The sequence below is a fragment of the Bufo gargarizans genome, chromosome 6, assembly GCF_014858855.1.
Source record: "Bufo gargarizans isolate SCDJY-AF-19 chromosome 6, ASM1485885v1, whole genome shotgun sequence".
Taxonomy (NCBI): domain Eukaryota; kingdom Metazoa; phylum Chordata; class Amphibia; order Anura; family Bufonidae; genus Bufo; species Bufo gargarizans.
This window is the reverse complement of record NC_058085.1, coordinates 125,455,413-125,481,244: the sequence shown is the minus strand read 5'-3', so window position 1 is coordinate 125,481,244 and position 25,832 is coordinate 125,455,413. Positions and strand designations below refer to the sequence as shown.

The 25,832-nt window shown below is 43.3% G+C and overlaps 1 protein-coding gene across 1 annotated transcript; it reads left to right on the top strand.

The window, feature by feature from the left end:
* On the top strand, window positions 1–23,935 carry LOC122942037 (keratin, type I cuticular Ha6-like). The gene is made up of 7 exons (XM_044299531.1): window positions 1–29; window positions 10,001–10,271; window positions 13,497–13,579; window positions 15,741–15,897; window positions 20,608–20,769; window positions 23,086–23,211; window positions 23,675–23,935. Exons 1-7 carry the CDS (start codon window positions 1–3, stop codon window positions 23,933–23,935), a joined length of 1,089 nt encoding a protein of 362 aa, XP_044155466.1.
* Window positions 23,936–25,832: the final 1,897 nt, after the last annotated feature.

Genomic DNA, 25,832 nt, shown 5'->3' with positions numbered 1-25,832 from the left:
ATGGGCTCCCAGAAAACGTCTGGGCTGAGGTAGGCCTGGTTCTGCAGATGGGTGGTCCGGGCCTTTTCCACATGCGCTCTCTCTGTCTCAACTGGCTCTGACCTCTCTTTCCCAGAGTCCCAGTTCTCAGCCGGCGCCTTCGGGCGAGTCACTGCGGTGGCGTAGGGGCCCCTTAGACTTTCGGCGGGGGTGTATTCTACGATCTCCCCCATAGTCAGATTGTGGAGATGCTCCGGGAGGTAGTGCCGCTTTACCGATCGCCGGTTGACATAGAAGTCCCGGCCAGTCCCCAACTCCTGGATAAACCCATAGCCTTTTTCCTTATCAAAGGACACCACGATCCTGCGGCGCCTTTCTAGCTGGGGCTTACCCGGAAAGGAGTCTCCCTGTATGGACTTAGCCATCTCCTCAAACCGCTTCTTCCGGCTGGTGTTCTTTTTCGCCACCGCGGCTCTCAACTCCTCCATAATAGCCGGCCATTCTGCATTCCGGCGACGGATCGGTGGGGACTCAGGTCGGGTGATGCTTAGGTCCATGGCCTGGGCCCAGGGGGTGGCCGTCCAGGCTAGAGGATCCCACGGCCCCAACTCCGGAAAGTCCGGTGGAGTGGCGCCCCACTCGCACGTGGTCTCAACCTCTCTCTCTGCAGCGCACGCCATCTCTTCTCTTCCTGGTTGCTGCATCGACTCTGACTCCTCCCACACACTGGGCCAGTCTATCTCCATCTGAGCCCCGCCTCCCAGGCGTAACTCTTCAAAGTAGTTAGCCGCTTCGCCACTCCTCAAGGTGGGTGGCGCTCCAGGACAATCTCCTCCTTCTTCTTGGAAGGTTTGGGCACCAAATCTTCGCGCCTCTGTACATCGTGAGGGCGCAGTAAAAAGCCTCATGGCGTCGGCGGCCATTTTAGATGTCCTGATGCTGCAATTCACTGACAGCAAGCAGGATGATGAAAAGTCCAATAAAACACAGTCCACAAATGCGATTTTCTCTCTGGGGGTAGCGCAACACAGTACAGCGTCTCTGATTCCTCCCAGGCACAATTGTAATCCACAGGTTTAGAAATAAAGGTTACAGTCTTTGTAATACGGTGGTGGAATGGTTAAAGCACACAGTTCACACTTCTCTGCACTTCAGAAGTATGCGTATCCTGTTCGTGACGCCAAAAAGAGCGATGCAGTGTCCCAGGGGGTCAGTAGTGTATGCTGGGCTTTGTAGTGCAGATTGACCACTAACCTGGGATCCACTGTCGTCTTCAATTGGGGCAAATACAGGAACAGGCAGATGTTAAAAGTTCGTGACGCCAGTGTCAATTAAACGGTGACACGCCGTGTAAAGTATGGTGGAAGAATGAAGCAAGCACAGGATAGCCAACAAAAACTGGAACTTTTACTGAATATCAGTCAGGATAATACATGGACACAGGTACAGCACAGTTCCATGAAAGACGGTTGGTTTCTTGTAGCAATACAGGTGGTTTTTGGGAATTACAGAATGGCCGGTCTTAGCAATGTATAATACAGAGTGTTGATTGCAGGAGATGCAGTACAGGCGGCTTGCACACTATTCCTGACTGGTCCCGCTACACGTGACTTTCCCTCCAAGGTCTAATGCCCTTTATCTGGCGTACCCTTGAAGCTGTCCTTATCTAGTACCTCCTCTGTTATCTTGAGTACCTCTTGCTTATCTGATCGGCCTCTGTGGTAATCTGTGTCTTGGCTGGTGTCTGGCTTATGCTGCTTCAGCTAAACGGATGATGACTCAGGAGGGGAACCTTTTCCTTGGATCCGGAACCCGGTTACAGGGCCTTTACTACCCTCTCCTAGCCGGCAGGCTTGGGGCCTGCTTTGCTCTCACAGGCCCATAGCCTGGCTTCCACTCAGACACAGGATCATCTCTGACCTCTGCTCCCACTGTCTGTCTCTCCTGCTACTACTTCCTGACTGGGCCTTATATAACCTAGGGTTCCCTAGCTCCCTCTAGTGACTCAGAGCTGGAACTACACCCTAGCCGGCCTGCAAATGCACGTTTCACAGTAACAGGAAAATACATAGCATGACATTATAAGATATTCTATACCAACCTCCCCAAAAATACAGGGGGAACGACAATACCCAAGTGACCCTTCTGTAGTGACGGGGTATTACTCTCCCGTACACTACAATTGAGTGCACCGATGCCCAACCACTTATGTTTCAAGATGAGTACATAGGAGGACCACTGCAGCACGTCTCGGATGATGGCGAAACACAGGTGCTAACTGCTGTGGCTTTCTGCAGTGTGCAGACCGACAAGGAGGGCAGGGGTGAAGACTGGGTGGAAGATGATGTGGAGGACGATGAGGTCCTCGACCCCACATGGAATCAAGGTCATGCGAGTGACCTATATAGTTCAGAGGAAGAGGCGGTGGTCGCACAGAGCCACCAGCACAGCAGAATAGGGAGCAGGGTGCAAAAGCGGAGCGGCCGTCCTTTAGACAGTATGCCTGCTACTTCCCACTGCAGCAAGGGACCAAGCACACCAAATGCAGTTCCAAGGAGTTCCCTGGCGAGGCAGTTCTTCAGACAATGTGCTGACGACAAGACACAAGTGGTTTGCATGCTGTGCAATCAGAGCCTGAAGCGAGGCATTCTCAACCTGAGCACAACCTCCATGACCAGGCATCTAAGTGCAAAGCACAAGCTGCAGTAGAGTAGACACATCAAAAACCAAGAAAAGTCTCTGATTCCTCCTGCTTCCTCTTCTGCAGTCGGCCTCTTCATCCATCTCTGGAGTGACAGTGCCATCTGCCACCCCGCAAACAGAGGATCTGCCAGCAACACCAACACCTGGGTCACAAAGCATCTCCACAATGTCCCACGGAAGCGTTCAGCTCTCCATCTCCCAAACACTGGAGCGGAAGAGGAAGTACCCCCCTACCCACCCGCGATCCCTGGCCCTGAATGCCAGCATTTCAAAATTACTGTCCTTTGAAATGCTGTCATTCCGTCTGGTGGAGACTTAGAGTTTAAAAAGCCTTATGGCGGTGGCTTTCCACAGTACGTCGTGCCCAGCCGCCACTACTTTTCTAGGCATGCCATCCCTTCCCTGCACAACCAAGTGGGGTTCAAAATCAGGTGTGCACTGCGCAACGCCATCTGTGGCAAGGTCCACCTAACTACAGATACATGGACCAGTAAGCACGGTCAGAGACGTTATATCTCCATAACAGCACACTGGGTAAATGCAGTGGCGGCTGGGCCTGAGGAGGAGAGCAGTTTGGCGCATGTCCTTCCACCACCAAGGATTGCAGGGAGCTTCTCTTTACCTTCTGTTGCTTCCTCCTCCTACTCTGCTTCCTCATCCTCTACCGACTCCTAATCCATTCAGCGTAACACCTTCACCACCTACTTCAGCACAGCCAGGGGTAAACCACAGCAGGCAGTTTTAAAACGTATCTGTTTGGGAGACAAACCCCACACCGTGCAGGAGCTGTGGACGGGCCTTGAACAACAGACCGATGAGTGGTTGGTGCCAGTGAGCCTCAATCTCGGCCGGGTGGTGTGCGATAATGGGCAAAATCTCATAGCAGCTCTGGGACTAGCCTGTTTGACGCACATCTCTTGCCTGGCGCATTTGCTGAATTTGGTGGTGCAGAGATTCCTTAAAAATTACCCCGATATGTCAGAGCTGCTGCATAAAGTGCTTGCCGTCTGTGCGCGCTTTCGGCGTTCTCACCCTGCTGCTGCTCGCCTGTCAGCGCTGCAGCGTAACTTCAGCCTTCCCGCTCACCGCCTCATATGTGACGTGCCTACAAGGTAGAACTCCACCTTGCACATGCCGGCCAGACTGTGCGAGCAGCAGCAGGCGATAGTGGAGTTTCAGCTGCAGCACGCACGGGTGAGTCGCTCTGCAGAACAGCACCAGTTCACCACCAATGACTGGGCATCCATGCGAGACCCGTGTTCCTTGTTGCGCTGTTTAGAGTACTCCACCAACATGGCCAGTGCCAATAACGCCGTTCTCAGCGTTACTACCCCACTTATATGCCTCCTTGAAAAAACGCTGCTGGCGATGATGGAAGAGAATGTGGCACAGGAGGAGGAGGAGGAGGAGGAAGAAGGGTCATTTCATAGGGTTACGGCCAGTCATTCCCAAGTGGCTCCGAGGGTGGGTTCCTGCACCCACAAACGCCAGGTACACAATTGTCCAGCCAGGGCACAGTTCTGGAGGATGACGAGGTGGAGGATGAGGAGAAGGAGATGGAGGAGGAGGAACCATGTTCACAGCAGGGTGGCACCCAAACCAGCTCATGGCCATCACTGGGGGGGATACAGAGGACACAGACGATACACCTCCCACAGAGGACAGCTTTTCGTTGCCTTTGGGCAGCCTGGCACACATGAGTTGCCCACCTTCTAACTTTTGCTGATTACTGGGTGGCCTTGCTGCTGGATCCCCATTACAAGGACAACATACCGTCCTTAATTCTGTCACTGGAGCGTGATCGTAAGATGCGCGAGTTCAAGCGCATGCTGGTAGACGAGCTGCTGGTGGCATTCCCACCTGACAGTGGGGCACAGTGGCAGCACAAGGCGAAGGCAGAGGAGGAGGAAGAGGTTGCCAACGCAGCTGGGGCACCACCAGCACCTCAGAAGGCAGGGTTAGCATGGCCGAAATGTGGAAAAACATGGTGGAGCAGTATGTGTGCACACGCCTACATGTACTGAATGACGGGTCTACCCCCTTCAACTTCTGGGTCTCCAAATTGGGCACATGGCCTGTGCTTGCCCTTTACGCCGTGGAGGTGCTGGCCTGCCCTGCAGCCAATGTATTGTCTGAACGTGTGTTTAGCACGGCAGGGGGCGTTATCACAGATAAGCGCAGCCGCCTGTCCAGAGCCAATGTGGAAAAGCTCACGTTCATTAAAATTAACCAGGCATAGATCACACAGGACTTGTCCGTACCTTGTGCAGAATAGACATGTATACTGGACTTAACCAGCCATTGTTATACTGCAGCGCAATTGCTCATTGTTGTATTTTGGATATTTCACACTCTTTTGGAGTGTACCCAAATAAAAATTAAAAAATTAAAAATTAAAACCAGTGTTGGCTACCTCGTCCTCCTCCACCGCCGCTTCCACCTACACTGCTACATCCACCACCTCCTCAAACTCCTACTCCATATGGACCTCTACCTCATAAATCAAGTTTATTTTTCTTTATTTGTACATATTTTATTTTATGTAATTTCACTAATTTGTCTGTTACATTTTCTGGTAAAATTCAACAATTTTTGGGTGTGATATACCACTGCTATACCTAGTAGACAGGTAAAAAAAAAAATCATACATTTTTCTGTTACACATTTGGGTGAAATTCACCAATTTTTGGGTGTGATATACCCCTGCTATACCGAGTCGGGAGTGGGCAATTGCCGCGTGCCCCCTCCTTTCCTTAGATTCTTCCATTTTAATAGCTTCTCTCACATTTCCGCTCAATCACAATTAAATTTCATCCATTGATCTCCCTTGGATGTGCTATCCCTTTCTCGTGTTCCCTTTCCAGCGTGGAACCCTGATTCGCCTCTAACCGTGATCAACATGGCAGGCGCAGAAAAGAACATCGAAAGTTGATAGAGCAATATCCAATTGGATCGTGAACCTCACGGGGACGTGCAACATGGTGGAGCAGTATGTGTGCACTCGCCTACACGAACAAACTTCTGGGTCTCCAAATTGGGCACATGGCCTTAGCTTGCCCTTTACGCCTTGGAGGTGCTGGCCTGCCCTGCAGCCAGTGTATTGTCTGAACATGTGTTTAGCACGACTGGAGGGGGTTATCATAGGTTATATTTCCCAATGTTTTGGGGTGTACCCTAATTTAAAAAAATATAAATAAATGTTAAACCAAAAAGCAGTGTAGGCTACCTCCTCCGCCTACACCGCCACATACACCGCCTCCTCAACCTCCTACTTCATATGCACCTCGTCCTTCTAGATCAAGATTTTTTATTTTATTTTTACGTATTTTATTTTATTTAAATAAATAAGAGCCATTTTAGTGCTCAAAAGTTCGGATCCCCATTGACTTCAATAGGGTTTGGGGTCAAGTTTGGGTCCAAAACTCAAACTTTTTTGTGAAGTTTGGCCAAACCCGTCGAACCCGAACATCTACCAGTGATACTTGGGCACAACAGCTGTAGTGTGACCAGTATTGCCGTGTATCCAGACACATACATTTTTACAATTACAAATGGCCCTTTGAAGGCATCCATAATGCTGATGTGGCCCTCTGTGAAAATGAGTTTGATACCACTGATCTAGGGAAATAATTTCCATAATGTCCATTATAAGGTTTACTGTTAAAATTACACCTAATATTCATACCATCAAGTTATTTAGCAATTTACCCGACAGTAAATGGATTATCCCATTTTCCAATTTAGATTGGGTTGTTCTCTTGTGGTCTTCATAGGCTTTATTGTGGCAGGGCATATCATCGTGTCTGAAACCTGATGATCTTCTCATTCAACTCTGAATGTTACATATATTTTTCAATGACTGGTCCTATCTTATATGGAGATGGATAGTCAACTGAATTTGAAAGCAAAGCTACCATTAACTTGAACGGAAACTGCCCATCTGGGAAAACACCGTTTTTGCCTTTAGGGAAGGTGCTGATTCCTTGCTAAAAGTCAGATTCCAAGTAGTTCCTGGATTGGTCATTATACTCACTACTTGGGATCTCAGCATGACGACATAGTGGATGACCTGCCCATAACTTTGGAGGTGAGGATACAGCCTTCCTTGCAGTCAAAATTGCATATAGAGTTGCAAGAAAAAGTATGTGAACCCTTTGGAATGCTATGGATTTCTGCACAAATTGGTCATAAAATGTGATCTGATCTTCATCTAAGTCACAACAATAGACAACCACAGTCTGCTTAAACTAATAACACACAAAGAATTAAATGTTACCATGTTTTTATTGAACACACCATGTAAACATTCACAGTGCAGGTGGAAAAAGTATGTGAACCCTTGGATTTAATAACTGGTTGAACCTCCTTTGGCAGCAATAACTTCAACCAAACGTTTCCTGTAGTTGCAGATCAGATGTAATTTTTGACCATTCCTCTTTACAGAACTGTTTCAGTTCAGCAATATTCTTGGGATGTCTGGTGTGAATCGCTTTCTTGAGGTCATGCCACAGCAGCTCAATTGGGTTGAGGTCAGGACTCTGACTGGGCCACTCCAGAAGGTGTATTTTCTTCTGTTTAAGCCATTCTGTTGTTGATTTACTTCTATGCTTTGGGTCGTTGTCCTGTTGCAACACCCATCTTCTGTTGAGCTTCAGCTGGTGGACAGATGGCCTTAAGTTTTGCTGCAAAATGTCTTGATAAACTTGGGAATTCATTTTTCCTTCATGATAGCAATCCGTCCAGGCCCTGAAGCAGCAAAGCAGCCCCAAACCATGATGCCCCCACCACCATACTACACCGTTGGGATGAGGTTTTGATGTTGGTGTGCTGTGCCTCTTTTTCTCCACACATAGTGTTGTGTGTTTCTTCCAAACAACTCAACTTTGGTTTCATCTGTCCACAGAATATTTTGCCAGTACTGCTGTGGAACATCCAGGTGCTCTTGTGCAAACTGTAAACGTGCAGCAATGGGTTTTTTTAGACAGCAGTGGCTTCCTCTGTAGTATCCTCCCATGAAATCCATTCTTTTTAGTGTTTTACGTATCGTAGATTCACTAACAGGGATGTTAGCATATGCCAGAGACTTTTGTAAGTCTTTAGCTGACACTCTAGGATTCTTCTTGTGCGCTGTGCTCTTGGAGTCATCTTTACAGGACGGCCACTCCTAGGGAGAGTAGCAGCAGTGCTGAACTTTCTCCATTTATAGACAATTTGTCTTACCGTGGACTGATGAACAGCAAGGCTTTTGGAGATACTTTTGTAACCCTTTCCAGCTTAATACAAGTCAACAATTCTTAATCGTAGGCCTTCTGAGAGCTCTTTTGTGCGAGGCATCATTCACATCAGGCAATGCTTCTTGTGAAAAGCAAACCCAGAACTGGTGTGTGTTTTTCATAGGGCAGGGCAGCTGTAACCAACACCTCCAATCTTATCTCATTGATTGGACTCCAGTTGGCTGACACCTCACTCCAATTAGCTCTTGGAGATGTCATTAGTCTAGGGGTTCACATACTTTTTCCACCTGCACTGTGAATGTTTACATGGTGTGTTCAATAAAAACATGATAACATTTAATTCTTTGTGTGTTATTAGCTTTAAAGCAGACTGTGATTGTCTATTGTTGTGACTTAGATGAAGATCAGATCACATTTTATGAACAATGTGTACAGAAATCCATATCATTCCAAAGGGTTCACATACTTTTTCTTGCAACTGTATGTAACATGTTTGTAGAATCTCTACTATGCAGAGCTATATTTTGTTCAGTATATACAGTACATGGCTGTGTACAGCAGGCAGCACATATGTATATTTCTCAGACTCATGGAGTGCATATCTCTGTAACCTGCTTATGAGGACATTGTCATATACTCAGGAAATAGCTATGTAAAACTCCTCAGGCAGCACAGCTTGAGATGCTCACTGGTGAGGCAGCAAAATATGAATTGCGCAAGAGGGTTCCAGGGGAATACATAGGGAGGAGAACTGCCTGGAATAGATGTCAGCAATGCATGGCAACAAATTGTAGTCTCCCAAATGGCAAAGCCTGTTCTTGCTAAACTGGAAAGGAAGACAGGGGGATTACAGTGTGACAAAAAAGCAATTATATACATTCATGTTTAGGATGTAGTACTGTTGTTTCAGGTTTCTCATCTGAATGCCGAATACCCCTTTGACCTGAATGAAGAGCCACTGCAATGGGTGCTTCTTCTTATGAAGGGCTCAAGTCTTGTGTGCATTAACTGGAAACCCATTTATTTCAATGGACTTTGCGTAATGCTTCATTCCTCTTGCTGAATTGATATATGAGAAAGGAAATGCACTGTTTCAATGGAGGGTAAGAGGCGTAACTTCAACATCCTAGGCCAGATGTAAAATCTGGAACAGGGCCACCCAACTACCATGTTTCATTTATAATACTGGGAGGTCCTAAATTGTCCAGTGCCATATGGGCTCAGGCACTAGGGCCTAGTTGTGAATGATACCTCTGCAACCCCCTGTTGCAGATCCCAATAAGGGTGAACATACTGGGCAACCCCTTTAATATTTCATAGGGTCCTTCCTACATAAAAGAGCAACTATCAGTGGCATATGCTAATTGTGGATTCTCTTGATAGATTTTGCACTGGGGTGCAATATTATCTTCCTACATACACAAAAACACACTCATCATATAATTAGTGAATAATATATTTATTGTATGGTGAACCTCACCCAGGTAAACTTTGTTTTATCGCACTGTTAAATTTTTCATAGACACCTAGATCCTAAAACTTTGAGCATTGTATACTAAGTGATGTAGTGTGCAGTAATGTGTATTTTTTGACAAATACAACTAGTCTTTAAAGTTATGTCTCACAGGGTGTGGTATGTGGGTCCATGTGATGTTCACCTTCCTGTCATTTACATGCACACAATGGGTTTTATATTGTAAAAAAAAAACTTTGATGAAGCTGGGAATAGTTCTAACATAGGCTTAGACGCCTGTAAAATTTCCATTAAAGTGCTCTACTCTCCACCCACATTGTGTCCTATAAAAGAAGTATACCTTGAAGTTTTACCCTTTCCATACGTTAAAAATAAGTGTCCCAAACAACCTAACTGGATCTCACTATCCCATTACAATGAATTGCAGTGGCACGAAAGCTTGGTCTTCAGCTGGGTCTCTTAAAGGAACCTATAATTTTGGTGGTGAACCTAAAAATCTCTCCAGGCATTTGTTCTCGCCATGCCATGGAAACTCCTCAGGAACATTTGGTGTACATGCTGGAACAAAGCTTAAGAGACCAGCTCAGGACTCTTGTGATTATGTTTTTAGATCTTTGAGTCTACACGGCAGCTACAGTCTTAAAAATAGCTTTGGAAGTCCAAATGGGTGGAAGAATGAAGGCTTATTCAGTAAAAATTCTAAAGAAACTATGAAGTACCTAAACAATCGGCTCGCAGACTATTTAGAGCAAGTAGCAGAATTGGAAGAAGAAAATAATCGACTGGAAAGAAAAATACAGGAATGGTATGAAAAAAATGCTCCTAAGGAACTACCCAACTTCGACTACTTCTTCAGAACTACTGAGGAACTTCAGAAGGAGGTAAATAGACCCTGCAGATTAGGTTAATGTCAGATGTTAGGTTTGCACATGAATTTATTTTCTGTTTGATAGACATGACAGAAATTAACATCAATTGGTGAAAGTGTGAGCTGAGATAATAATGGGGCTGTTGAAATACCACCTTTGGCACTCTGAGATTTTCACTCAGAATCTATAAAGATTCTTAAAGAGTCTTTTCAGAGTCTCTATGGGATAATTCAGAGTTACTAAGGGTTAGGTTCCCCCCACTTAGGTGTCCCATCTAATAGTCCGAGCAAAAAACAGCTACACAGGTGCGTCTCTTTCTCTGGAGGACCTAGAATGTCTGTGCATTGTGCTGATGACCCACATATGGAAATTGTGTAATGATGCATTTCCCCTGTGGTGGTGCAGAAGAGGGATTAAGTCAGCTGAACCCACCAATTTTAGCGGGGCTGGCTGGCCATGTAATGTATATGGGTGCCTCTTGACTCCCCACCAATGATAGATGTTGGATTTCAACTGCCTGATCATATTGTTCTCAGGGAGATAATCTACTGCCAGAGGTGTCTGGCAGTGGCCTGTTCCTCTCTTCCTTCTGTGAACTGGGCACAGTGACCCGTGTATCAATCAATCAAGAGTAACAGTTGTCAGTCAGAATAAGTATTTGGCCAGCACCTATCTTATGAATACGGCTGGCCTTTCTACTAGGTTAAAACGGGACATCCCAAAACATTTAATGTGAAAATGGCTTAATGTAGCTTAATGTACCATAATGTGCCTAAACCTCAATCAATTGCCTTGAAACTTTGCACAACCTAAGATCTCAGCTTCCCAAACCTATCCTGGAAGTTTCATGGATTTTGGCTACCCAAAAGGCAAATGAGTGACATTAAGCTTGTTTTTTGTGTAGCTTAATGTGGCTTAATGTACAAAAAACGACTCAGATGTTAATCAATTTCCCCCAAACTTTCCATCCCACTAGATTCTCTCTATGCCAACATATTCTGAATATTTTGGGTCATTTGATAAAACATACCACAAAAGTTATTCACATTAAACTATTTTATAATTTTTTCGAAAACATTTAGCTTAATGTAAAAAGAGCTTAATGTACCATAATGTGCCTAAACCTCAATCAATTGCATTGAAACTTTGCACAACCTAAAATCTCAGCTTCCCAAACCTATCCTGGAAGTTTCATGGTTACCCACAAGGCAAATGAGTGACATTAAGCTTGTTTTTTGGGGAGCTTAATGTGGGTTAACGTACAAAAAACAACTCAGATGTTAACCAATTTCCCCCAAACTTCATATACTACAAGACTCTCTCTATGCCAACATATTCTGAAGATTTTGGGTCATTTGAGAAAACATGGCAAAAGTTATTCACATTAAACTATTTTATTCCAATCTTAAAACTTTTAATGTGAACAACTTAATTTAAAAAGAGCTTAATGTACCATAATGTACATAAACCTCAATTGATTGCCTTCAAAATGTGCACAACCTACGGTAAGTTCTCTTATTGAGTGACGTTAGGCTCGCATAGCCCCTATTACCTTTTGTGCAGCGGCTATTAGAAATGTAAAGGATTATTCACAAAGCTAGCCGTAGGATCAGCCTTAGCTCCGGCTCAGGTCTTAGTTTATCTTGGATGTGTTGACACATTGGGGATCCCAGCATGCATCTGTGGTTGCTGGGCCTCCAATGAGTCCCGCACCTTGTGAGGAGGAGTAGGCTACCTCCAGGTACACCTGCATTTAATTTATCGACTTAATCAATATGCTCCCATTTGGAGACTCATATAAATAGAGCTAGGACCACACTTTACAGAGGTGCCTTGACGGTGGCAGTGTGGCTTCTACATATTTTTGACCAAAGGTTTGTGCAACTAAAACCTCAGCTTTTAATGTATACTGTTAGACAGGGTAATTAGTTTTGTTGCAGGCCAGCTGGCAGGTGTGCTGGGGATTTTTTGTGTTTTCTATTGTTGTAAGCCTTCCCATGTGCACCCTGCTTAAGCTCTTTTTACATTAAGCTAAATGTTTTCAAAAAGGAATACAATAGTTTAATGTAAATAACTTTTAGTATGTTTAATCTAATGACCCCAAATCTTCAGAATATGTTGGCATAGAGAGAGTCTAGTAGGAATGGTAAGTTTGGGGGAAATTGGTTAACATCTGAGTTGTTTTTTGTACATTAAGCCACATTAAGCTTCTTAAAAAACAAGCTTAAAGAGGACCTTTCATAGGTTCCAAGAATATGAACTAAGTAGCAGGCCGCATAGAGCGGCGCCCGGGGACCTCACTGCACTTACTATTATTCCTAGGCGCCGCTCCGTTCTCCCGCTATGTCCTCCGGTATCTTCCCTGAATTGGTTTACTAGGCGGAGTCTGCCCTGTTTCACCCTGGGCGTTCCTTCTCCCTGGCTGCTGTCAGGGAGAAGGAGAAACACTGGCGTCTCCTCCTACTTGGACCGAATGCTGAGAAATTACTGGTGACCACAGCGGGCAAATGGAGCGGCGCCCAGGAATAATTCTTTGGACCCATGAAAGGTTCTCTTTAATGTCACTAATTTGCCTTGTGCGCCTACCACTTAATTTATACACTCCACTTGCCCTGACTCAATTTCTTCTCAGTGCTGTAGTCTCGCACAGGCGCAGTGGACACTGTAGTCTGTGCCCATGCGGACTACTGGCACCGACTTCGACGAGTCAACTGCGCATGCGCCGGCTCCCTGCGCACCACGTTGACACCGGAAAATGGAGCCGACGCATGCGCATTTGACTCGTCAAAGCCAGTGCCAGTAGTCCACAAGGGCGCAGACTACAGTGTCCACTGCGCCTGTACGAGACTACGGCACTGAGAAGAAATGACGTCAGGGCAAGTGGAGTGAATAAATTAAGTGGTAGGCGGTGCTGGGCTCCAGATCGATGGGCACGGCTGGGGACCAACAGATGTTGGACAACCCCTTGGGCTCCTGACCAAGGTAATTTACATATCAATGAGATCGGTTTTTATAAGAATCTAACACACACAGAGCAGTAACAGTGGAATCATTTTAAACACATCAAGGAGACTGATGGGCACATATAAATATCGCTATAGCGTTAATCCTGGTGACCGAATCCCTTTAAGCTACATTAAGCCATTTCAACAGTAATTGTTTTAGGGTGTCCCGGTTAAAACAAACTCTACAGTTTTATATGAAATTTTCAACTTCAGTTTCTGCCATCCTTTGCAGATTTTGAAGGCTACTATTGTGAATTCCCAGGCTATTCTACACATTGACAATGCCCGTCTTGCAGGGGATGACCTCCTAAGCAAGTAAGAACCATACAAGAAAGGCATAACGCTGTCAAGATATTTATGATGTATTTTAAAGGTATTAGAGATTGGTTAGTGGAGCAACAGTTTAGGCTGAACTGGCCAACAGTCTAATGAATATGATGGCAGCCTAGCTGTCAGTGGCAGCGGATTGGAGGAAATCACCAGACATGCTGGATTTCAATATTATTATAATCATGTATCCTTCATGGAAATAAGTATTACCAGAGGAGCTGGCACTAGCATATTGCCTCATCTCTTAACTTAAAGCTCTTGGGGCCCAACGCAACATTTGTAACCCATCCCTTCCCTGCCTGCCATGTGGTATCCACCTATATATAATGTCTGTTTATGTGGTAGAGAAATCTTTGGGCTTCCTGAACATGTAGCTTTCACCTCTGCACCCCTTAAAAAACACTCCTGCATTTTGCCAAACCAAAGATGTCCTGTATATGGCTGCTTATTGTCGGGGACTAGTGTGGAGAACATTTACACTGGAGACTATGACCTCTGTTGTGATAAATATGCTAATATGCAATGTTTCAGGGCTCATCAGTTGCTATGTTGCTGTTTACTCTCAACACCCCGTCATTACTGGTGGAGACAACCGGTCTAGTAGATGAAAGATAAAAGGTGACTGAGAGTCTGGAACAAGATGACAAAGTATGAGGCACTTCAAAGGCCGATGTTCAGAGGAACAGACATTACCACAAACACTCATTCTTGATCATTGCCGCATGTAAACATGCCCAGCTTTTAGACCAACAAATGAGCAACCTCTTGTTTGTTGGCTGATTGCGTTTTTTATAGAAGCATAAAGATCACTGCTTATTACCATCACATCCCCTTGTGTTAGCATCCACATCCCCGTAACTCAGTTAGTTATTGCATGGTTATTTTGTTATTTCAGTGTTATTGCTTACACATAGAATTCTTGCTTGTGTCACCTTCTGGCCATCTGGATTTCCTGATGGTCACTCATGTCACCTTAGGTGGGCAAGTCTCCTATGTGTGACCATATTGACCATTTATGCATGCAGCACACATATGTTTATTGGTCATTTATGGGCAAATTTACAGCTCTCCCATTTTTATGTGGCTCTATACCCAGAGTTTGTGACCCCTTTTCCCTGTTAGTCGGGTATATTTGAGGGTGGTTGTTGATGGTCCTGCTACATGGGGCGTCCCACCCCCCATTACCTTGTGCCTTTGTGTCATATTTATTGTAATCGTATTGTGTTTTAATAAACTACATATATTTTATATGTGTATCCTATTTTCTATGGGGTTATTGTGTTTTTTGTTGGTTGGCTAAGGCTGATAGAGACTTTACTGCAGTGAGGGGGACATTGCTAAAACACCTTTCACACTTGATCATGGTCTGGCCTGCCATATTTTAATCCTGTACCCCTTAGCTGGGAATTACAGTCACCATTGCAAGATTAAAATTGCCAGCCTTAAATTCTGCGGAGAGAGACTTTAGAGAGACAGAGGGAAGGAGTACTACATTCCCCATCTTGGTCTATATCCATACATTGCTATCTGGGAAGATGTGCGACTCCTATTCTGCACTTTAGTAAAAAGAGATTTGTTTATTTACAACTGGCCTGGTTACTGACCAGCACCATATGCCCGCCACAGCACCTACATATCTTGCCTTGCACTGGCACCAACCATAACACAGAGAGCACCCAACTACCATCAGGCAGGAGCCTCAACATTAGGGTGTGCTCTGAGGGAAGAAATGGTGCGCCCTGCTAACACTGCCTTGGCCGTTGGAAGCATCGGTATCAAGATTGCCACTGTGAAAAATTATTCCATCCAGAGCCACTACCATTCCCATCCTCCACTCCTCTCCTCTCCCAGAAGAGAGGAAGCAATACATAGCAAGAACAGTTTGCTAGCGCCCATTTCTTGGGTACTTTATATCAAGTGACACCATATTTGATGGGACCCCTTTGATCATAAGAATGAATGGATTTAAATGCAGTACTTTCACAGCTCTGCACAGGCCATTCTAGCAATTAGTGAGGGGACCCAGTTTTTGGACCCTTACTGATTAGCATTGAAATCAGAAATATGTTAAAAAAAAATGCTTAAATTTAGCTCAAACTGGTACCAATACAATTTGCTAAAATTATGTAATAAAATTCTTTTCAAGATATAATATGGAACTAATTCTACGTAATCATGTAGAAGCAGACATACAAGCCTTACGGAGCGGTCTTGATGGACTGACCCTGGAAAAATGTGACCTTGAATTTCAGATTGAATTCCTCATGGATGACCTGGAATCATTAAAGAAGAACCATACAGAGGTAAAATGACTGATAATTATGATTATTTGAGTAACAGTTTCTGTACACTATACTACACTGTACAATGCTACACCTCACTACAAGTACTACACTGTACAATGCTACACCTCACTACAAGTACTACACAGTACAATGCTACACCTCACTGCACTATACTATACTGTACAATGTAACACCTCACTACACTATACCTCACTACAAGTACTACACTGTACAATGCTACACCTCACTACAAGTACTACACTGTACAATGCTACACCTCACTACAAGTACTACACAGTACAATGCTACACCTCACTGCACTATACTATACTGTACAATGTAACACCTCACTACACTATACCTCACTACAAGTACTACACTGTACAATGCTACACCTCACTACAAGTACTACACAGTACAATGCTACACCTCACTGCACTATACTATACTGTACAATGTAACACCTCACTACACTATACCTCACTACAAGTACTACACTGTACAATGCTACACCTCACTGCATGGACTACACTGTACAATGCTACACCTCACTACACTATACTATACTGTACAATGTTACACCTCACTACAAGGACTACACTGTACAATGCTACACCTCACTACATGGACTACACTGTACAATGCTACAGCTCACTACACTATACTATACTGTACAATGTTACACCTCACTACAAGTACTACACTGTACAATGTTACACCTCACTACACTATACTACACTGTACAATGCTACACCTCACTACAAGTACTACACTGTACAATGTTACACCTCACTACACTATACTACACTGTACAATGCTACACCTCACTACAAGTACTACACTGTACAATGCTACACCTCACTACAAGTACTACACTGTACAATGCTACACCTCACTACAAGGACTACACTGTACAATGCTACACCTCACTACAAGTACTACACTGTACAATGCTACACCTCACTACAAGTACTACACAGTACAATGCTACACCTCACTGCACTATACTATACTGTACAATGTAACACCTCACTACACTATACCTCACTACAAGGACTACACTGTACAATGCTACACCTCACTGCATGGACTACACTGTACAATGCTACACCTCACTACACTATACTATACTGTACAATGTTACACCTCACTACAAGGACTACATTGTACAATGCTACACCTCACTACATGGACTACACTGTACAATGCTACAGCTCACTACACTATACTATACTGTACAATGTTACACCTCACTACAAGTACTACACTGTACAATGTTACACCTCACTACACTATACTACACTGTACAATGCTACACCTCACTACAAGTACTACACTGTACAATGCTCCACCTCACTACAAGGACTACACTGTACAATGCTACACCTCACTACAAGGACTACACTGTACAATGCTACACCTCACTACAAGTACTACACTGTACAATGCTACACCTCACTACAAGTACTACACTGTACAATGCTACACCTCACTACACTATACTATACTGTACAAAGTTACACCTCACTACACTATACTATACTGTACAATGTTACACCTCACTACAAGTACTACACTGTACAATGCTACACCTCACTACAAGGACTACACTGTACAATGCTACACCTCACTACAAGGACTACACTGTACAATGCTACACCTCACTACAAGTACTACACTGTACAATGCTACACCTCACTACAAGTACTACACTGTACAATGCTACACCTCACTACACTATACTATACTGTACAAAGTTACACCTCACTACACTATACTATACTGTACAATGTTACACCTCACTACAAGTACTACACTGTACAATGTTACACCTCACTACACTATACTACACTGTACAATGCTACACCTCACTACAAGTACTACACTGTACAATGCTACACCTCACTACAAGGACTACACTGTACAATGCTACACCTCACTACAAGGACTACACTGTACAATGCTCCACCTCACTACAAGGACTACACTGTACAATGCTACACCTCACTACAAGTACTACACTGTACAATGCTACACCTCACTACACTATACTATACTGTACAATGCTACACCTCACTACACTATACTATACTGTACAATGTTACACCTCACTACACTATACTACACTGTACAATGCTACACCTCACTACAAGGACTACACTGTACAATGCTACACCTCACTACAAGTACTACACTGTACAATGCTACACCTCACTACACTATACTGTACAATGTTACACCTCACTACACTATACTATACTGTACAATGTTACACCTCACTACACTATACTACACTGTACAATGTTACACCTCACTACACTATACTACACCTCACTACAAGTACTACACTGTACAATGCTACACCTCACTACAAGGAATACACTGTACAATGCTACACCTCGCTACACTAAACTATACAGTACAATGCTACACCTCGCTACACTATACTATACTGTACAATGCTACACCTCGCTACACTATACTACACTGTACAATGTTACACCTCACTACACTGTACAATGTTACACATCACTACACTATACTACACCTCACTACAAGTACTACACTGTACAATGCTACACCTCACTACAAGGACTACACTGTACAATGCTACACCTCACTACAAGTACTACACTGTACAATGCTACACCTCACTACAAGGACTACACTGTACAATGCTACACCTCACTACAAGGACTACACTGTACAATGCTACTCCTCACTACAAGTACTACACTGTACAATGCTACACCTCACTACAAGGACTACACTGTACAATGCTACACCTCACTACAAGTACTACACTGTACAATGCTACACCTCACTACAAGGACTACACTGTACAATGCTACACCTCACTACAAGTACTACACTGTACAATGTTACACCTCGCTACACTATACTATACTGTGCAATGCTACACCTCGCTACACTATACTACACTGTACAATGCTACACCTCGCTACACGTACTACACTGTACAATGTTACACCTCGCTACACTATACTACACTGTACAATGCTACACCTCACTACACAGTACTACACTGTACAATGCTACACCTCACTACACAGTACTACACTGTACAATGCTACACCTCACTAAACAGTACTACACTGTACAATGCTACACCTCACTAAAATTACTACACTGTACAATGTTACACCTTGCTACACTATGCTACACTGTACAATGCCACAACTCACTACACAGTACTACACTGTACAATGCTACACCTCACTACATAGAACTACACAGTACAATGCTACACCTTCCAACACAGTACTACACTACACTGTATAAAGCTACACCTTGCACACTGTATTAAACTACATATCACTACACAGTTCTACACAGTACAATGCAACACTTCACTACACTATACAATGCTGCACCTCACTACACTGTACTACACTATTCAGTGCTACACCTCATTACACTGTACTACACTGTACAATGTTACACCTCACTACACTATACTACACTGTATAATGCTATAGCTCACTACACAGTACTATACTGTACAATGCTACGCCTCTCTGCACTACACAATTCTACACCTCACTACACAGTACCACACTGCACAACACTACACCTTACTACACTGCACAATGCTACACCTCACTACTCAGTACTATACTATACAATGCTACACCTCACTACATAGTACTACACTGTACAATGTAACATCTCACTACACCACACAATGCTACATGTCACTACCCAGTACTACACTGTATAATGCAACACCTCACTACACTATATTACACTGTACAATACTACTCCACACCACACAGTACTATACTATACTAAACTATACAATGCCACACTTTGCTACATAGTAGTACGCCATACAATGCTACACCTCACTACACTATACTATACTACACTATACAATGCTACACCTCATTACACTGTACTACACTATTCAGTGCTACGCCTCACCACACTGTACTACACTGTACAATGATACCCCTCAATGCACTGTGCTATACAATGCTACACTTCACTAAACAGTATTACACTATACCTCACCTCACTACACAGTACTACACTGTACAATGCTATGCCTCACTACACTATACAATACTACAATGCTAAAGCTGGAGACTAGCTGCTGTGATGTCTCTTATACACATCATACAAAGAAAAGAGGTGAATCTGCTCCTTTTTCTCTCTGTATTATACTCAGAGTAGCAGCATAGTGGACATTATACAGCAGTACTGAGCACCAGTGTGTGTTAGAAACCTTACTAGAAGCTGCAGCACAGTCTCTAATTCTCACTTTCTCTCATTCTACATCTGCTTCATCTCCCCACTGTGTCCATAGACTGCTATGGGTAGTGTTGAGTGAGTTGAAGATCACGGAGTGGACTTCAATATGAATTAAAGGAAAAATTTGATGCGCCGCAAAGTCAAATTTGAGGGGTTCAATGACGGGGGCATCACCATCACCGTTCCCCATTATTGCGCCAGCTACTCACAAAGAAATGTGATTCGTGACTAAATATTTAATCACAAAGCAAATGTCTTTGTGAAATTCAGTGAAGCAGCCGAATCGAAATTCTTTTCTCTATTAGAATATATTGCTATTTTGTTATCTTCACTTGTACTAACTGATCTTTCTCTTTACGCACAGATATAAATACATGACATGCAGAAGATCAATTGAAGGCTGTACAGTAAATTTGATATATATATTACAATACCAGTTTGGTGTTTCCTCAGGAGGTAAACTGTCTTGAAAACCAAGTGGGAGCCAGAGTCAACGTGGAAGTGAATGCTGCACCCTCAGTCGACCTGAGTAAGATTTTGTTAGAAATCCGAAATGAATATGAAAGCTTGATGGAACAGAACCAAAAAGATGTGGAGAGATGGTTCATGACTCAGGTACTGTTCTCTAAGCAAAATACATGAGTTCAAGTAAAAACACTAGGGGGGTCATTTATGACCACATATAGGCCACTTCTGTTGCCTATATCTGGCACAGGTTCTGCTACTCGCCATGGTGTGGGTATTATTTTCTACACCTGGTTTAGGTGCCATGCGGCATGCGGCATCTTTGTGTGTATATTATGAGGTAACCATCTGTCACACCAGTAAGTGAATACATCTAAGGTACTTTTTAGTAGTTAATGATTGTATATAAATAGTTAGATTATAATCAAATATCCACATGACAGGTTCCCTTTAAGTGGCTAAATTTCCTTCCATCCTGCCTCCTATTCATAAATTAGTGCTTTCCTCCACTGCAGAGGATGGCACTCATTGGTTATTACTGCCTCCTGCCCCCTAGTTATAGGTATATCTGTGCGAACGGCACGCGGCAATAACCAGTAAGAACTTTCCCTTACTATAGGGAAAGTGGTCCTTGTTAAACCCTATTAAATGACCAGGCCTGAAAAGGGCTTAAAGGGTTTGTCTCTTGAATTAATCATGTAGACAAAGTTAAAGGGGTTATCCCATGACTAATGTAAAAAATGAAAATCAGACATAATATAGTACATGAAATTCTCTTTCTAACAAACCTAGAACCAGCCCTGTAGCTCACATGGATCCAGAGATCTCCCCATTCATTGCTAGATTTATATCAAGCTGGCAGCTCAGGGGGAGTGTCTTTTCTGCTGCAGCTAAGAGGGTGTGTCCATGCTCTGCCTATCACACCTCCAGATTCAGTTGAAGGATGAAACTGAGCATGTGCGGCCTTCTCAGTGAGCAGGACAAAGAAATAAGAAAAAAAACTAAAAGCAGGTGGCACTAAACAAATACATTTTATTGAATAACTCAGTAGCTATAATACATTTTTAATTGCATGCAATTGCAAAAGTATTCAGATCCAGATGCTGGTTTGAAAACTGTAGCATATTTTTGGGGGGACAACCCCTTTATTACACAACACTTTCTAATATATTATCATTGTCCATATTGCCTCCTTTGCTGTCTTGATTCATTTTTCCATCGCATTATACGTCTCATTTCCATTGTTACGACCACCCTGTAATCCAGCATTGGTGGCCGTGCTTGCACACTGTAGGTAAAAGCGTCATCCTAGTAACCATGGACACAAGCAGTGTATAATGTGATGGAAAAATGAATCAAGCCAGCAAAGGAGGCAATATGGACAATCACAGCACATTAGTAAGAGCCTCATATTAACTTTCTCTACATGATAAATGCCACTTGCTGAAGTGAGACAACCATTTAATTACCACTTTTTTATTATTTAGCGCAAGTGGTGGTTCAATAGTTATTACTTTTTTATTTATTAGACTACCAAAATAATTTTCCCCAATTTTTTTTTTTTTCATGACACACAGGGCTTCTGAATACTTTTTTTTGTTTGTTTTATTTGGGAAAAATGTGCAAAACATTTTTTAAAAGCCATGTTTTCAATATGCAAACTGAAACCAAAATAAATTATTAAAATGAGTTGCCTATTTTGCGTTGGTCGCTTTGATATATAATATGTATAGTTTCACGCAAACGCGTGATAATGACGATGGCTTTGGTTGGCGTGGGAATTTTTTTATTTATTTGTATTTATTTATTTATTTTATCAGGTTTACCTATTTTTTAATTTATATTTGTGCCACCTAACATGTTGCTCAAAAGGGCATTAAAAGACCTAGGGGGACCCTGGCACTTTTTTTGGGCATTTGGCACTATTTCCACTGTACCTGGGGCATCCAAAGGTTACAGGGGAAAACAGCTCCCTGTATGGGCAGTGTATACAGGCAGAGCTGATCAGACTGGGCAGCTCCGCTCTTCTCCATAGACACCCGGCGATCATTTGACATAGCCACTTCCTCTATTCACTGCATAGCGCTCATTGAGAACAATGTACCTATCTGAGGAGAAGGTAGATAAATAGCGGTAATAAATTGCTTTTGTCTTCTCCGCAGGTCCCCAGCTGTCACTGACAGCTGGGAACCCGACCCGCTCCTGCTAGAGTGCAGGAACAGGACATTTAATCCAGCACTGTCCATGCTTTGGTCAAAAACACAGCTGATAGCGCAACCAGATGTGTTTCTGTCCAGCAGGACGGGGCCGTAAACCATGGCTCTGTGGGCCGCATGAGGCCCGTGGGCCGTAGGTTGGGCTCTAAATCATATATGTATGGTGGCCTTTACAGAGGCTTGTTATGTATTGGTCCTAAGATCCTGGGATAATGAAGTATTATCTTTCATGCTCTTTTTGTCTCCATAGAGTGAAGAGTTGAGCCACCAAGTGATGTCTAGAACTGAGCAGCTGAGCACATTGAAACCTGAAGTCATTGAGTTATGGCACACAACAGAGATGTTAGAGATTGATCTGCAGACTGAATTAAACAAAGTATGTTCTTATATTGTGAGGCAGGATAAAGAAATGGGTCTGCGCTAGAGATGAGTGAATTGATTCTAGTGTCCCAGTAGGTGAAGGCGCACCCACCTGCCGCTAAATTGACAGGGCTAGACTTTTAGCCCTGGCCCTGACGATTTTCTGACTGCGCCGCTGCTTCGAATAGCAGAGCAATGGCAGAGGCTCAGCTTTGGCTCCAGAGATAAGTGAACCTCTTAGTAATTGTGGCGCATCTCACACCGCTACAGGAAAACTGAAAACTGGCCTACATAACACCGGTCACCTCTATGTCTATGTCAAATTAGTGATGAAAAAAGTCACATTTGCAATTTTTAGGGAGCAAAAAATGGCGTCAGCAATGTAGTAAATGTGGGCATTTATTTTGATAATCTCTGACTAATTTTGTAGCAATTATAATCTGCATTTCACCTTTAAATATTGCCTTGATCTGTTGTAGAAATTGGCTCTTGAAGGAACCTTGGCAGAGACACAAGAGGATTTTCTGATTCAGTTAGCTTACATACAAGAGCTGGTTAACAATGCAGAAGCTGAATTGTCCCTGTTACGATATGATCTGGAGCGCCACCACCATGAGTATAAGATTCTGATGGATGTAAGAACACGTCTGGAAATAGAAATCATTGCATATCGTCGACTCCTGCAAGAAGACGACATGTATGTAGGAAGAAGCATCTATTGTGTCTATAAAATGGGCTGATGGCTCACAGTTCTTATCAGTTTTTCTTGTTTGATAATAATAGGGTGTTGGGATATGAAGGGCAAAAATGCAGAATATGAAATGTCCTACAGACCAAGAGGTTTCACATGGTTACATTATACCAACACTGATGCATGCTATCCAAGTGATATCATTTGCATGCATTTGAGCGGCCCCAAGAATGGAAGTTGGGGGGGGGGGGATTTACATCTCTGTTTCATTTTCCATTCTTCTGATCCATCAGAGGAACAGGAAAAAGCACAGGATCCTGTAAAAAAACACATTTGGCATCCGTTTGAGATATTTCCGTCTGAGATGGAAAAAAGTACTGCATGTAGGACTATTTTTTCCATCTAAAGAAACGGTTCACAAGAATGGAAAATGAAACGGAGATGTGAACTCTCCCTAGCATGCATTGTTCACGTCTGCCCCAAAATATCCTTGTTAAAGGATCTGCGGGAAAAAGATATAGACATATTGAAAACGATTATGCCTGACCCCTCCTTCTCATTAGATTTGTCACTGGGCAGCAGTCAGGAGGCAACATTAAACATGAACTTATCATCTGAACCAGTTACCAAACTGTCAATTTTTATCTTAACTTTACGGCTCCCCTTAATAACCAAGTTTAAAGTGGATTTTCAGAATTTTTATATTGATGGCCTGTCTTCTAATCTTTGGGAATAACCCAGTTACATTTCTCTTCTTTCCTAACACAGCATTCCACACACCGAATCTAAACAACAACAACAAAAAGGCAAGTGAAAATGGCTTTACTTTGGTAATTCATTCATTCGACTAAGGCTACTTTCAGATCTCCAGTTTGAGGTCTAGCAGGCTGTTCCGGCAGAGAGTGATTCAGATATGAAAAATATGAATAATTTGTTTTAAAGGGTGTTGTACTACTTTTAACCTGCAGTAGTCACTTTTCCTAATGCGATTAGAGTAGTCATATAGACAACAGTGGATCTGCATAAAAATCCACTGCGATTAGAGTAGTCATATAGACAACAGTGGATCTGCATAAAAATTAACTTACTGTCTGAAAAATGGTATGTGTATGAATTGTGTATACACTCACCTAAAGAATTATTAGGAACACCAATCTCCTGAACTCCAAACTGAATGTCAGAATGGGAAAGTAAGGTGGGCTACAACAGCAGAAGACCCCACCCAGTACCACTCATCTCCACTACAAATAGGAACAACTACAATTTGCACGAGCTCACCAAAATTGTTAAAGACTGGAAAAATGCTGCCTGGTCTGATGAGTCTCGATTTCTGTTGAGACCTTCAAATGGTAGAGTCTGAATTTGGCGTAAACAGAATGAGAACATGCATCCATCATGCCTTGTTACCACTGTGCAGGCTGGTGGTGGTGGTGTAATGGTGTGGGGGATATTTTCTGGGCACACTTTAGGCCCCTTAGTGCCAATTGGCCATCGTTTAAATGCCACAGGCTACCTGAGCATTGTTTCTGACCATGTCTATCCCTTCATGACCACCATGTACCCATCCTCTGATGGCTACTTCCAGCAGGATAATGCACCATGTCACAAAGCTCGAATCATTTCAAATTGGTTTCTTGAACATGACAATGAGTTCACTGTATTAAAATGGCCCCACAGTCACCAGATCTCAACCCAATAGAGCATCTTTGGGATGTGGTGGAACGGGAGCTTCGTGCCCTGGATGTGCATCCCTCAAATCTCCATCAACTGCAAGATGCTATCCTATCAATATGGGCCAACATTTCTAAAGAATGCTATCAGCACCTTGTTGAATCAATGCCACGTAGAATTAAGGCAGTTCTGAAGGCAAAAGGGGGTCCAACACCGTATTAGTATGGTGTTCCTAATAATTCTTTAAATTCTTTGGGTGAGTGTATATAATTTTA

Bases quoted from the DNA above. Each gene is read 5' to 3' on its own strand.
- LOC122942037 (XM_044299531.1), top strand. From the start codon at position 1: ATGGGCTCCCAGAAAACGTCTGGGCTGAG. The intron at 20,770-23,085 runs GTACTGTTCTCT...TTGTCTCCATAG, and splicing joins AGAGATGGTTCATGACTCAG to AGTGAAGAGTTGAGCCACCA. The intron at 23,212-23,674 runs GTATGTTCTTAT...GATCTGTTGTAG, and splicing joins TGCAGACTGAATTAAACAAA to AAATTGGCTCTTGAAGGAAC.